Source organism: Phocoena sinus, chromosome 16 (assembly GCF_008692025.1).
Source record: "Phocoena sinus isolate mPhoSin1 chromosome 16, mPhoSin1.pri, whole genome shotgun sequence".
NCBI classification, from domain to species: Eukaryota; Metazoa; Chordata; class Mammalia; order Artiodactyla; family Phocoenidae; genus Phocoena; species Phocoena sinus.
In genome coordinates this window covers 26,271,969-26,288,571 of record NC_045778.1, presented here as the reverse complement: position 1 = coordinate 26,288,571, position 16,603 = coordinate 26,271,969, and the positions used below count along the sequence as shown (strand labels likewise).

The following is a 16,603-nucleotide window of genomic DNA, read 5'->3' as shown; positions in this document are numbered from 1 at the left end:
TCATGAAAGTTTATGGGTCTACAACTCATGTTACCTATGCAGCCCACAAAACTTTAAGCCTAAAATTTATGTGAATGCGTTCCCAGGCCACCAGTATCCCCAGGCTTTTGGCAGATTCCCATGCAAACCCTCTCTCAGGAAACTTATCTTCATCTCAGCCTCAAAATTACTACAAATAATGAATATCAGCTCACAAACAAAACGTAAGGGAGCCTGAATAAGAGCCAGCAGAACCAATAGACAACAAAATCAGAACTGCAAATGTTTTAACTATTAGGCTAGGCACAAAATAGAAAATAAGATTAATGTATGTAAAGAAATGAAAGGATCAGAAACAGAAGAAAGGAGTCAGAGTTTATCAAAATGATGAAACAAGAAGCACATTTGAAAGAAATGAAAGTGAAAAATAAAGTAATGGATATTAAAACTCAATGGACAGGCATAAAAGAATATTAGACACTACTGAAGACACAATTAGAAACATCAGAATATAAATCTGAAGAAGTTATCCAGAAAGTAGCAAAGAAGACAAATTATGTAAAAAGGTTAAGGGATGTGATAGAATGATTAGGGATACATATGTGGTTAATCTATAAAGAAAAACATGGGAATAATATTCATAAAATTCAAGATAATCGTTACATTGAGGGTGGAAAGAGACATGGAATCATAAGGATCACATAGAGATTCAAAGATACTGGTAGGGCTTCCCTGGTGGCGTAGTGGTTGAGAGTCCGCCTGCCGAGGCAGGGGACACGGGTTCGTGCCCCGGTCTGGGAGGATCCCACATGCCGCGGAGCGGCTGGGCCCGTAAGCCATGGCTGCTGAGCCTGTGCTCCGCAACGGGAGAGGCCACAGCAGTGAGAGGCCCGTGTACCACACACACAAAAAAAAGATGATACTGGTAATGTTCTGTTTCCTAAGACGGGTGGTGGGTACACAGGTTTTTAAATTATTTATTTATTTTTGGCTGCATTGGGTCTTAGTTGCTGCCCACAGGCTTTCTCTAGCTGTGGAGAGCGGGTGCTACTCTTTGTTGCCGTGTGCGGGCTTCTCACTGTGGTGGCCTCTCTTGTTGCTGAGCCCAGGCTCTAGGCGCGCAGGCTTTAGTAGTTGTGGCACACGGGCTCAGTAGTTGTGGCTCGCGGGCTCTAGAGCACAGGCTCAGTAGTTGTGGCGCACGGCCTTAGTTGCTCCGCAGCATGTGGGATCTTCCCAGACCAGGGCTCGAACCTGTGTCCCCTGCATTGGCAGGTGGATTCTAAACCACCGCGCCAACAGGGAAGTCCCCAGATTTTAAATTTTTAAATGAAGTTTTATTTGGGAATAATTTTATATTTATAGAAAAACTCCAAACATAATAAAGAGAGTTTGCATATGCCCTTCATTCAGTTTGCCCTAATGTTAACATCTTCCATTACCATGGCCCATTTGTCCAAACTAAGTAATCAACTTTGGTGTATTACTATTAACTAAAGTCCAGACCTAATTCATATTTCACCAGTTTTTACACTAATGTCCTTTTTTGTTCTGGTTCCAATCCAGGAAACCACTTTGTACTTAGTTGTCATATCTGTTTAGTCTCCTCTTATCAGTGACAAATTCTTAGTCTTTCCTTATTTTTTATAACCTTTAGAGTTCTGAGGAGTAGTGTTTGGTATTTTGTAGAATTTCCATCAGTTTGGATTTGTCTGATGCTCTCATGATTAGATCAGGGTTATGGGTTTCATGGAAGAATACAAGATACTACAAGTTCATTTTCCCTGTCCTAGGATCAGCCATTTCTCCAAGGAACCCTGGATCCTTTTAGTGGAGAATAGTATTTTCAAACCCAGATCTGGGTGCTGGGTGTGTCTGTTGCTATTGAGGTATCACTGATTTTAAGCTTTCTCAGTTGACAGAGCTAGGAAATATATGTATGTACACTAGCCCATGTGTACACATGTACCTGTAATTATTTCTCCATCTACCCATGTATACATATTAAGCTGAACATAAATTCATACTATTATCTCCAACTCTAACTCAGTACCACAGGGTTTATTTTAGCCTTTCCCCCTGGCTTATCTTGTTTATCTGTAACATCCCTCTCTGACAGTGAGAAACCTGAATCCCACCATCCATCATTTATTTAGATATTTATCCAACTCCAGTATATACGCAAAGTGGGCTCAGAATTATTAAAACTCATACTCCTATAAGAAACAAATCTGCCCAGTAGAATACAGTGTTTCTATAGTGTTCCTCTGTATTTAACTTAACATTTTCCAGTCAAGACACCATTTTCCAAAGTTACTTAGGTCAGCTCCTTTTTCCTACACCCCTTCAGTGAGGTGATGTCATATATTTGTAACACAGGTTGATTCATTTGTCAAAGTCTGCACTAATCCTAGGATTCCCAACATTAAAAGCATTTGCAAGTTAACTCCTTGTGATGTACAGTTCTATGGGCTTTAACAAATGCATAGAATCACGTACCTACCACTATAGTACCATACAAGAACAGTTCTATCACCCAAAAAATTAACCTGTGTCTTCTTTGTAGTTAATGATTTTCTTTCCCCATCACTTGTAATTTTAACATCTCAATGATTAAAAATCAGAGTATAAAAATTAAAAGTCATGATTCTTCACAAAATAAAACCTAAAACTGTGAGGAGAGTCAATGCTTAAAAGTTATGGTTCAAAAAAAAAAAAAGTTATGGTTCAGTGCTTATAATCTATCACTTCAGAGTTCTAGACTGGAGAAAAGACATGTGAGAGTATGAGATCAACTTTCACATTGTTCATGGTTGGGAGTTGGGTTCTAGTCCCAAGCACCTATTTTATATATTTAGAAAATATTCTCCAAGGAAGGACCCTGTAAGTTTTGCTCACGCAAATGTTTAGGATTGAATTGTAAATGGTTTACTAGAAACATTTTAAAAAACAAAAACAAACCCACAACTACAGTGTAGGGACAATAAACTAGAAAATTATCTTACAGACTACTCAATTTGGTATATCAATTATGTGACTAGTTAATCTTAGTAGATACACTGACAGCTACCCAATATCATAGATCTGAAGAATTCAATTTCAGAAGGATAGCTCAAGTAGATTGACAGTTAAAAAAATATAATAAAAATATTCAGCTTGCTTATTTGCACCCTCTCTTAAAAGAAAAAAAAAATGAGGTTTGGAAGTTTCCATTTTACTTACATTTAAGTAGTCTGTTAAATCAGTACAGATTTCACATACAATTTGAGAATCATGTCCCCAAAGGCAGTATCATCTGGAGATATGGTTAACTATATGGGTCTAAGCAGCACAATCCACTTACTGGCAGTATTATCATCAGTTAAAGACTTTAAGTTTAGCTTTCTCCCCCTGGTGGTAGTATCTGTGTTAACATTTTAAATAATATTTGGCCTCTTCTAAAGGAAGCACTTGTCTCCTATAGTTCCTCTTTTTTTTTTTTTTTTTTCCCCAAAATGCAATTACAACCATTATACCATTGTAAATTACATGCTGGGGTTATCTCAGTAGGTATCTGTCAAATGTAAAACTTACAGAAGGTTTTCAATGTAATAACGATGTTTTATCATTTTAATTACAAACTCTTTAAAAAACTTCCTAAAGTGTACCAATTGGGGTGGTCTAAATTAACAGTATCTTAGCAGCCCAAGGGTAGTAAAAATAGATTGAACTACCAAATTTCATCATACTTATAGCAGCTGTCTTCCTGCCTCTAGGAAGCTAAGTATTTAACAAAGCAGACAGCTTGGCATTGGCATCTGATTAGCGCTGTGTGTATTGTCAGATAGAATGTGCTTGGCTCTTTTGTTCCAGGGTTTGATTAAAAATCTGGAGAGCAGTGGCATCATGTAACTTTATTCTTAAGGCTTCTGAAAGGTAAATAAACTGTGATGCTTCATCTGGTATTGTACATGAAAGACTGATCAATGATTTTCTGGTAATATATTTTATCAAACCATAGAAAATTTAAATAAAGGAATTCTTTTCTTTTTGATACATACACCAAAGATTTATTGAAGCAGGCAGATCTTAAAATCTTTTTAATTAAGTATTTTATATATTAAAAACAGTTTCACAATAGGTTGCTTTGAAGCATATTGAGTCCTATAATTAAAATACTGTTGGTAGGGAGGAAGAATGGTCATTTTAGAGCACATAAGTACAAGATTCTATTCCTAAAATTATCAACAGTATAGATGAAGATTCACAAAAAATTTTTAAATGCATATGAACATCTTATTGAAAAATAACACTTTCTTGTAAGAATAATACTGTTTTGATGCAGATGCCCAAACATTAAACTATAAAAGGGTGACTCTCATTACCTCCTCCCCACAAATTTCTTCGAAAATTAATTACAAATGATTGTGCTTACTGGCAGAGTTCAAAATCAGTAGAGTCCATGCAAACAGTCTACTTCAATGAGAAGTACATTCTTTTACTCTATCAAATCCATCGGAGGTAATCAGACTAGATGTTTTATTCAACAGGGCTGAAGAAAATTGTTCTACAATAGGTTAATTCAAAATGGCAGCATAGAAAATGCATCTGTCAGTGGGGATCAAATTACAGGGCAAGCTCCTCTCAATGCTTAGAAAAACAAGTCTGCAGTTCTACAGATTATGTGCCTGTGTGTGTTTAAAGGGGTGGGAAAGGAGCTAAATATCTGAGCTAACCTCCAATTAAAGTCAATCATAAAAACAGCCAATTTAATGAGTACGGATTTCTTTGGGTAATTATAACACCAACCACTTTTTTCTCTTTTAAATCTGTAATTCTGCCTTCTTGTTATTGCTTGCTTTGTCATTAATCGCCTCAGGACCTTGATTTCCTAGCAACAGACTGCCACCAAACATTTGGCTCCTGTTCAACATTTCCTTTGTGAAAAATGGCACTGCTGTTGCCGCCTGGGCTGCTGCAGCTAGACTGGCTGTGTAAGTGCTCTAATAATGTATTCTACTGAAAAAAAAAAATCACATGATATGGGGTGCGATGACTGAGCTCAGTTAATTACTGAGCTGGGAAGTTTATCTACAATCTAAAAGCTGTTGAGGAGTAGGGGGATATAAGGATTAAAAAGGTGCTCCTTCCATTATCAATAATTTGCAGGTGAGAATTTACAAAGAAATATTTTATTCTTGAGTTGACAGGTTTCTGTTTAAGTTTATTTAGGAAAGGGTACAAAAGGCCAATGTCCCTCAAATGTTGCTTGACAAATTCTTTCTCCACAAAATAGCCCCAAACACACAAAAGAATCACAGAACAGTTTGCTGCAATTTTAAAAAGGAAATTAACCTAGGTATCTGTCAGCTGTTTCTTTTCTACTTAAGGCAAAAATCATGTGTATATGTAAATATACTATGAGATGACAGAATGAGGTTTTCATTCACAATATGAACACTAGACACAATGAAAATAGATTAAGTTATTGTGTTTTGATATATTGTACACCTAAATAACTATTTTATAACTCAAGACAAGAGAAAAAAGATGCTTATCATTATTTTCAAAAATGATTTTCAAAAATGATTCAATTGGGATTGAAAGAAACCAAACCTCATAATTGGAAACCCAGTGATAAGGTAGATATTTTGTCATATTTTTTTACTTGGTAGATTTATCAAGATTCTCCATGCCTTAGAAATATTACCACTTCCAGTAATGATAGTTACGGAAATTAACATGGCATGTCAGAGATGGTTCGCTGAAAGCTTGCTTTAGTTCTCAGAAATATGGCTTTATAAGATTGGCATGTTTCAGGATTGCGGTCAGGATATGATAATTTAACATACCCAAGGGTACACTAAGTATTATGGAAGCATCTGTGAAACTAATAAGTCAGTGGACATTCCGATTCTTACCAATGTCTACATACTATATTAAAAAAACTTTCCACGAAGTATAGTCCCAATTTGGCTCATCTGAGGAAGTAAAAATGTTACAGTCTACCTGAAAACATCACAATGACCACCTTGACAGACTGAAATAAAAATGACTTTAGGGAATATTTACCAAGAAGCACTAGCATTATTAGGTCTTTGGTTATATTCAGGTAATGAAAACATACAGATATTTTTAAAAGAGAGCAAATGATTCAAAGATATTTGAATAATTTTATAGAATTCTGCTCTTCTATCACTGGCACTAAATACATCATTTCACCACTAAGTCTGATTCTCCACTTTAACATATTTTTACAAAAAACAATTCCTGAGTGATATAAGGAAACAAGTATAGAGTCACAACTAGAAAAGTTTTAGAAATCCAGAATGGACGTTTTCTAATATGGAACTATAACTGGATTATGTATCATTTAATTCACTATTTACTATAACAGAGGTTCTTGAACTGGGCTCCATTAATTAGCAGAAAGGCTTTTTGAATCTATACACTACCAAAAATTATATAAAAATTTTATGAGTAAATAAATTTTTCTGGAATGGTTCAAAACTCAGAAAAGATTAAAATCTACTACACTAAGCACATCAATCTACCTCAGAAACGCTAGTCAACATTCTTAAGCAAAATAATATTTTTAAGATTCAATTTAGTTTAATAGCTGTCAAATGTTAACCTTAAAGGAGCTACATATCTGTAAAAATAATTATTTTTGTAGGATGAGTAACAGAATATATGGTGCTCTTTTATTTTGTATATATGCATCTTTCTGAAAAGACTGAACCAAAATATTTTTGGTGGGTTACTATACATTTTATTTGATTGTGACAGTTTATGTCATGTCCCTTAAACTTAACAACTAGTAAAGTTGGTCTTAAATTGTTTATAGAATGAAGAAAGAAGTAATACTTTGAAAAATGAATACACAAAATGACTAGTCAGGACAGCAGAGTTAAACAGGGGTGGGAGGTTACACAAAATTTATGCTTGGGCTAAGGGTATTATAGGGAAAGATGGGAGAGAGTTACAGGGAAAAGTGTTCAAGGGTTTATCAAAATTTAAAGAAAAACTTGTGTCAGCAATCTGTATAGAGTACAAGAGGAATGCAATTTGGAAAAGCAGCAATCTATCTTTCAGAATATCTTCAACTATTTAGGATTTGCTAATGTTTCTAATTGTATCAGGACAATGTCAGTGAAAAAGTTAACATGAATATGTCCAAGTGGTAGAGAGAAAACACATGACAGACACAAGAGGTTAGAGTCAAATGAGCCCTGTTATATAGCTGAGAAACCTGTATTGGTCTGAAGCTGGATAACAGCAAATATGGATTTAATATGCCTAAGTACTGGAAAGGAAGAAAACTGTTTTCTCATTCCACTTTACCAAATATAATTTTAAAATCTTCATCTACAACATGTCATTCAGCCAAATCAGAAAAAAAAAATTAAGTGATATTTTAAAGAACTGACCCCAAAACATGGTAACACTGTATCTAGAACAAATAAATGAGAACAAAAGCTCAGAAGACACTCTTTAGAGTACCTGCAAAAGAGAAAGAGGTAATAGGAAGAAAACAAAGAAGACTTATTATGACTTCCACTACATATGTCAAAGAACAAAGACATAAATTCATTATTTGTCTAATTAGGAACAATTATATAATTTATAGCCATAATACCTGAATATCACTGAAACCATTATGAGATGTGGATACAAGACTGAATGCAGGGACCATGGAGAATAACTGCTAATTGGTACAAAGTTTCTTTTTGTGGTGATGTTAAAGTTCTAAAATTATATTACAGTGATGGTTGCAGAACTCCATGAATATACTAACGATCAATGAATTGTATACTTTAAACCAGTGAACTTTACAGTATATAAATATCTCAATAAAGCTACTATAAAGAGATTAAATCCAATTTAATTTATCTAGAAGAATAGAGACAACAGAACATATGGGTTAAATCATATTAAGCTATAAAGATTGTATAACAGTAAAATATGTTAGAAAACAGATATACTTCTACAGATACTAGACTATGTCCAATTTATATACAATTTCAAAGATGTGACAACTAGCACATAAAAATGTATACTGTCATCACAATGTCTATAAATTTTCCCTCTCAAAGATGTTTATTAAAGAGATTTAGTAAACATTTTCTCAAGCAATTGCTGAGTGGTCTGAAATATATAAATAAAGTAAACTGAAGTGTAAATATTTCAGTAGATGGTTTGTTAATTCATTTGAGGCTCTATATAAGAACCTACTGCCTTAATAACTAATTGCTATACATACGTTTATTTTCTTACCTTCTAAGGCAATTAGCACATAGTGTGGTTTCCAACCTCACATAAAATTCCAAGACTTCATTATAATGCCACAAATCCAAAACACAAAAACTTCCAATCTTTATCTTTAGAGCCCAAAACTTCTTTAATCAACACTATCTTACTTTTCTACTATAAGTAAACAGATTATCTGTTTAGCTGAAAATAACCTTACTTTAATATTTCAGATTCCCTCCTCCTAGTAGAGTTTTATTTTTGACAACTGCTAAAAGTAAGACTTAAGAAAAATTATAGGAATATAGGAGTAAACTGCTCTACTTGGGGAAAATATGTATCTATAAAAATTCAAAGTATTAGTCTAAAAAATGATACTGTTAGAGTTTAACTTGCCAGAAAAAAATTCTAGACAAACTGAAAATAAGTACAAATAGAATTTCTAAAAATCACATTCTTGTTTGAAAAATTTTCTAGTATGAATCAAAGATTGTCTCTAATAAGGAAGAAGAACAGTAATCATTTGTGTAACTCACTGGACATCAATAACATAAGGAAAATTTTTTTAAGTTAAAAATTAAACTCTAATACTAATGCTTAAGAAGCAATACAACTAACAGTCTTTTTCTTTCTCTCTATATTATATTCAAGCTAAAGATAGACATTTTTACCACATAGTTTTGGGCTTTACTTGAAGGGGTATCAAATTGGTACATAAAACTCTAAATTCCTGCAAGACAAAGATTCATATATATACAACCCCCCCCTTATCTGTGGGGAATACGTTCCAAGAACGCCAGTGTACACCTGCAACTGCCAACAGTACTGAACCCTTTATATACTACATTTTCTTCATCAGCACTATTCTTGCACTTTGCGGCCATTATGAAGTAAGATAAGGGTTGTTTGAACACAAGCACCGTGATACTGCAACAACTGATCTGATAACTGAGACAGCTACTAAGTGACTAAAGGGCAGGTAGTGTACAGTGTGAGTACGCTGGACAAAGGACAGAGCAGGATGGCACAAGATTTCATCAGCCTACTCAGAATGGTGCACAATTTAAACTTATAAAATGTTTATTGCTGGAATTTTCCATTTACTATTTTCAGGTTGAAGTTGATCATGGGTAACTGAAAGCACAAAAAGTAGAACGGCGGATAAGTGTTGGAAGGAGGGGCGGGGGTTGGGTGTACTACTATACTAAATGTCAGGAATTATATACAAACATGTAATGCTCCAGATAGAAGGGAAAAAAACACATTTTTCTTATTTTATTTTTTGAATTTATAAATGTAATAGTTAATGTCACCTATAAGGATATTTTTAAAAATTTTTAAAAAGGCTTAAGAATTCACAATTATTCCCTAATGAAGTCAGTGAAGCAATCCAGAATAGTATAGTCAAAAACCTGAAGTAAAAAAACGCAGAAATAAAGCCAAATGATGATCTCTGATTTGACCAATACAATGGGAGTTCCAATACATAAGCGTTCAAAAACTGCATTTAGAACACTGATAAAATGAAAAGTCAGAGGTAGTTCAACCATCCAACTCCTTAACTAATAATCTCAGAAGACTATTATGAAGATTAATAAATTCCAAAAATGCCTTGAATTCATTCATAGCTAAATGCTTTATAAAGAACTGTGACCTATGAAGTCATTATCATTCACAATTAAATAGCTTAAACTTAAAAAAAATCCATTTGTTTACTTATTTTGCCAAAGTACATTCATTATAATAGTACAGCGTTCACAAGATAATATTACAGAGGCCTTTTCTATGGTGTAATAAGGTTTTATGGCAACGAGTTTAAGTAACTGTCCATAAGTGAGCAAAACTTTTCTATTTTCACCTATCCAGATTTTTTTTTGGGGGGGGGAGTAGTACAAATCTCATACATGTATATTAAATTAATAGGTATCTTTCATTTCCTTGTACATTACTCTAGTTTCTATTAGGTCACCATTACGAGACAAATTCATTCCCTTTCATTAGAACCTTTCTCAAATTTTTTCATGACAACGTTAGAATACTAAATGACACAATTTTGAACATAATCAAATGTCTTTTAAAATTCCTAATCATGTTATACTGTAGAATATTTTTTAGTAAATGCTATCAGAAGAAAACCAAATCCTAAAAAAACAGCAATTATATTATTTCATTATACATTCATTCTAATTTGTTATTCAACGTTCACTGAAAAACTTCTAATATGTAAAATTCCAAATGATCTCATAGACTAGATTTCTTATAATTTATCACCTCATTTTAATGAATTTAGTTATTGCTTTCACATTACTGACAAAGATATTTAATTGTGAGTCTAAGTAACAGTTCTACTAAGAGAAATTATTACTCATGTAGTCATTAAGAATTTTAGTAGAAAACCCAATCAGGACAAACAAAGTGAGAGATGTAAGACCTAAATAGTTGTTATTGATTACTGCTTGTCCTTTACATGCAAAAACTCCTATTTCTTACCAAATATGGGAACTCTATTCCTTTCCTCCAAGGTTGTACACTTCTCCAAACCATGTTTCCTCCAATTATCCATGATCATACCTCCCGTTATTCCAGAAGCAACTATTAGTAACATTTAAAACTTTACCCTCACAAAAACTGTATTAACCAAAATGGTAAGACTGTAGACTGAAAAGAGATAAAAGCAGTCAGATGGAGTTATAAATTAAAGACAGACACGGTAAAAGAAGATCTGTAATAAGCCACGGAACTGGAAAAATCACAGAAAGAAGGAAATATGCATAGGAGTCAAAGGAAAATTCAAACTACTGGTCCCATATTCTCAAACAATTATTGACAAACTATGATTCACTATTCTTCCATTATAGTGCTTAATTTTGAATCAGTAAAAAAGAACACACATTGGGTGACAGTTTATGCAAAGTAAGTCACACGGCACTGGAAGCTTTTGTTAACCTATTTCTTAAATACCTGTTTGATCTCTAAAGTTAAAATTTCTCCCTATATAAGCCCAAACTTGCAAGCTGATTAGTGTTTTACCATGTATTTAAAACTTGGAACCTTTTTCTCATTAAAAACTCTTTAGAAATAATGCATAAATTTCTGTGCAAAATCCCACTGTACTCACAATGTAGTCCAAAACACTATTAAGGACTGACTGATAATATTAGAAAAATTACTATACATGGATGAAAAGTTATCTACTAGCTAAGAGCTTTTAAATTTATTTTTAAATGATAAAGTGACAGCTAGATAATTTTATAGAATCTAGAACAGTAATTTAGGGAGTTTCTTAGGTTGAATCAACCTTAAGACTGTTCAAATTCAAAGAAAAAGTCAGGCAATCTGGCAGAAATAGTCATCTAAAAAAAAAGGAAAAACAAAACCAAACAGGAAATTTCTAATTCCAACCAAGATGAAAAGAATGAGGAATGGATTTAAACAACTTACACAACTATAAAATTGGACAAAATATAGGAAATATCAATTTTGAGAAATTGGACAGTAATCAAATAAGGGACAAGATAAGGTGATCCCTACAATTATTCAAACTTAATTCCTAGAGAGAATTTCCAGATTGCAGTCATCAGGGCAGAGAGAACCTAAACAGAGTCCAGTAGTCTCCATTCAGGAAAGCCAAGGTAGCTAGCACGTGCAAGGGCAGCATACTGGAAAGGAGAGAGCCATTTGAAGAAAGAGGTACAAAATGAGAACTCAGGATCCGCAGGGCTTTTCCAAGTCTTTAGCATATGTGCATGAGGAAACAACCCAATGTCATGGCAAGAACCAGAAAAAAAAACATATGATAGAATTTGCAGACAAGGGCATTGAAACAGGTGTTACAACTATATCCCATAACTTTAGAAATGGCAGACAGCAACACAAGTATGTAAAGCAGACAGAGCAGGAGTAAAAAAAAAGGCCCAAATGTTTAAACACTGAAAATATAAAAATAAAATAACTACAAATATCAAGAGGCAGGATGAAATTAGAGTGCTAATTTTCTCACTTTTCACAGCACATTAATATTGCTTAAAAAAGAAAATATATGGTCTAGAAATTTAATGGCTCCAATTTCCTCATCTTTTTCATAAACCTTTCCTAAATATCACAGTCTTAGAGGGCTAGTGTAAGAAATATTTCATATTAAGAGAATAAACAGACATATGCCAATCTGATTATAAAGGTAAAAAGCAACTAAGATTTAAGTTTTCCACATGTAATTAGCTATTGGCATAACCAGTAATCCCTAAAAACCTACTAACAAAGAATTCAGTTTAAACATGGAAAAACTGAGTTTATATGCTGTAAGTGGGACACCTGCTATGAAGGTAAAAAAGATGTCAACACTTCATTTAAACCGAAAGAGAATACTGGTATATGCATATTCCATTTCGACTTTTTATTAGGAAAGTTTTTGCTGTGAATTGCAGATTCAACGCATTATGTGACAGAGAAAATGAGGAAGGTTTTGAATTTTCTTAACGCTTGTGACTATTATTAATTCATGGAACAGTGAGAAGAAGAGTTGAGTATGTAGATCTAGTTTATTTTATGTAATGCAGATAGACATCTTACTTATGGAAATGTGTTAGATATATTGAGCTGCTTCTTCAGATCAAGAACCTTTTGTATAAAGAGCTCCCACAATTTCAAGTTGTTGAACCTCTGAAGTTTATGATGATGATGTAAGACGAGGGCTGACACTACAGAACCTGAAAGTGTAGAGAAGCCAACCTGATTTCTTGAAATAAGTAAAGACATACATATCTACTCTATCTAAATTTGCAGTTTTCTTATTAAGACTAGACTGCATGCTCTGAGCTGAAAGGGAATTAAAGATTTAAAAGAAATGCTGAAAGTCTGTGGAAATAATTTTAATTTCAGAAGAAATTTCACAGATTTTGATGAATAAGAAGTATGTTCTTAGTTGTTAGCAGAATAAATATTTGTTGAATGTTCACCAAGAATATACAGCATCTACAGCATCCCAGGTATCCAATATGAGTCCACTATTTTCAGAACTATTTAAAAATAGCCAAACTCTGAACAAACTATAGATTTACCTGGCAATGTGAAAGAGCATTCTTTTATGAAACAGCTGAAACAGAAACTAAGAGCTAACAGCTACAATCAGATATATCAAACTGGAATACATTTTGATACTTGTTTCTGGCTGAATATACAAGTCTCAAAAGTGGTTCAATTTTACTAATTTGAACAAAACTGATCACTCTACACTTTATACAAAACTGTACCTGAATAGTTGGTAACATGACTTTCCTCTATATAATCCTCTCAATGTAAGCATTTACTTGACAGCTATAAAGGGGTAGGATTTGCTATACAGAGGAATCAATAACCTTGTAAAGCCTACAGCAGTGCACGTAAACATGCTGTAGGAGACATTAACAATAGACTGAAAGAAATAATTATATTTTCAATAAACATGTTCCTACTGGATAATCAATTTTTTATGCATCTTACCAGCTGTTTCACAGCTCAGGTAGCAAATGGCAGCAGCTGTTATATCAAAACCGTATATGCAAATGAAGTACTTTTAATTTTTCATAGGTATCTACTTAGTATTTGTGATGAGCCACATTTAACTCATATTAAATAAAAACAAGGTATTCATAGGGTGATTAATTCAGGAGAATTTTTAGTACAGTCTTATTTTAGAAATGAATTCTTAACCAATTATTTTTTATGCCAGAAGGCTTAATAATTCAAATTACATGCTGCCCATATTCTGATATTTAAAAGATTTGTCATGATCAATGTTTCTAAAATATTAACTTAAAAGATGTCATGGTAATTACTATGGAATAAATAGTAATTAAGTTTTTTCATCAAATAAGCTCAAACTGTTTGCAGTGAATATTTATATTGCTAATAATATTTCCACACACAATGCATGCATCATTCACAACAAGTAGCCTAAAAATACAAAATATAAATTTCCAGAATTACTTCAAAGACCTTAAGATTTAATACAGAATTTGATACTTGGTTTAAAAACATCTATGTATAATGTATCTAAAAAGAGGTATATCTGAAGATAAATAATACAAATCACGCTACCACAGAAAGATCATATTTCTGTTCTGTATTTGTAATAGTGAACCTAGCATATGCTTTGAAATGGGTAAAGAATTTACAGGATAATCAGAGACAATTATTTTTAAATGTACCTCAGCTAACAACTATAATTTATAGTGTAAATATGTACCAGAAATATGAATTAGGCAAATACTTACTGCTATATAATAAACTCTTGCTTTGTCTACCAATATCCAGTTTTTCTCCATATCAAGATGTTTTTCCTTTTTATAACAATTGGCAGCAGCAAGATTAGCTACAAGGGATCTAAACAACAATAACAAAAAGTAAGTTTTACATACAGTCAAACTTGTCATATAACTATACAGTTAACTAAAAACATTTTTGTAAAATTTGTTTTAATTTTATTCTTAATTCTCCAAACTGCCGTATACTGATTTTAATAAATGTAAATAAAGTTACTTTTTTTTTTTTTTTTTGCGGTACGCGGGCCTCTCACTGTTGTGGCCTCTCCTGTTGCGGAGCACAGACTCTGGACGCGCAGGCTGAGCAGCCATGGCTCACGGGCCCAGCCGCTCCGCGGCACGAACCCATGTTCCCTGACTTGGCAGGTGGACTCTCAACCACTGCACCACCAGGGAAGCCCATAAAGTTACTTTTATTCTGAAAACTTTTCAAGATTTCTCTGTTGCCTTTGAGATAAACAAGGACATTAATCCTTGCTCTAAATATCATCTGGTATTTTGAGGAACTGGCATTTAAGCTTCCTTTTGATACTAAAATAATAAAATTATCTACTTTCTACATTTTTAGTAGTTCAAAATGCACTTAAGAAATAGCTACTATGTAGTTACCCACAAAAAAATATATATGCAACTAAAAACTTCAGTTTTGAAATATCAACATACTATCCAGTGATATTTAATCTAATGCTTTAAAAGCGAGGTATGGGATTAATTTTACAAAACACATATAAATGTAGACCATATTTACTATGAGGGATTAATTTTATTAATATATTACATTTTACATTACATTACATAAAACCATTACATTTTATGGGCTAGAATAAATTAATATTAGTTTTCATAGTTGAAAACTCCCTGCACTGTTCGTTTTGTAGCTGAAAATCTAAGCAGAATACTACATTTAAAATCTTGTTCCAAGTGCCACACAGAGCTTTTTATTATTGTCCAACAATTAAACTTAATACAATAATTATTTATGTTACAGACAAAGAAATAAAAACACTTTTCCCCCTCCTTCTGACCCACAAATTAAAAAAAAAATAACTTGCCAATTTTTCAAATTTTTTTTAGTTAACAGTTGTGGTTAAAAACATCCCACAAATACATCATCTCATCACTTAAGATTTTGGTAATATGGTTAGATTCTCTTTTGAAAAAAATAAATCAATTCTCTTCCAAAACATATTTGTACTCACTCATATGCCATCAGACTAACTGAAGGATACATTCTGTTTATGCTCAACTAAATTAATGAAAATAAGAGTGATATTCATCAATACATGTATATGCAAAATAACTATATTACAAATTTAAGGATAATTAATTCATAAAAAATATTTTAGTAATCATGACTCTTGCAAAATGTTGACCAAAAAATGGTTACTAAATAAAAGCAAATACTTCTGGTATGAGCTACTAAACTCTATTTTGATAAAAAAAATACTACTCTTTTGATAGGAAACTAAATAGTTCCTCCAAAAGAAAATACAGGTATTCTTACTATCCAAGTGTATCTATCTGGTTCAGAGTTTGTGGAGAATAAGAACCTGGATTAAGAAGAATATTCCCTTAACCTGAGTTTGGGACACTGGAAGTTAGAGTTCCTAGCTCTATTTAAAACAATCTATCCAAATCTATTAGGTTCCACAATTTGCATAATGAATTAGACAGCGAGGGTTTCCCTCAGTTTCTGACTTCCAATAGCACCTAATTAATACTGATCACCATAACCATTATATGAGTACATAAATTAAGCTGTTGATGGAAGACCTAATATTATCATACCTGTTCTTTAAAATAACAACTTAACATACAAAAACAATTTTGCAATTTTAACGTAGCCGGAGTGGTATCAGAGGCAAAAGTTGACACATTTCTCACTAATGCGAAAACTCTGCACCTGCCTATTAAAGTTGGTTTTTAGAAAAACTGAAAAGGGGAAAGGTCTAAATAAGTATATCTCAATGTTCGAACCGACGGTTTTATTTATTAAAACCTTAAAATCATAAATTTCTCCTACACCCAAAAAATAAAGTTACAGGAAAGTTTGAAAATGGCTTTGGTACCCTAATTGTTTTTGAAAGTTATATTTT

General features: G+C 33.0%; 1 protein-coding gene across 5 annotated transcripts in view; it reads right to left on the bottom strand.

Annotated features, from left to right (window-relative positions):
* The window catches only part of ADK (adenosine kinase), a 502,519-nt gene that overhangs the window by 225,782 nt on the left and 260,134 nt on the right, over window positions 1–16,603 (bottom strand). For all 5 annotated transcript variants that reach the window (XM_032608840.1, XM_032608839.1, XM_032608837.1 and 2 more), the window contains exon 6: window positions 14,460–14,568. In XM_032608840.1, the coding sequence (XP_032464731.1) occupies window positions 14,460–14,568 (109 nt within the window). The remainder of the gene's footprint in view (window positions 1–14,459; window positions 14,569–16,603) is intronic.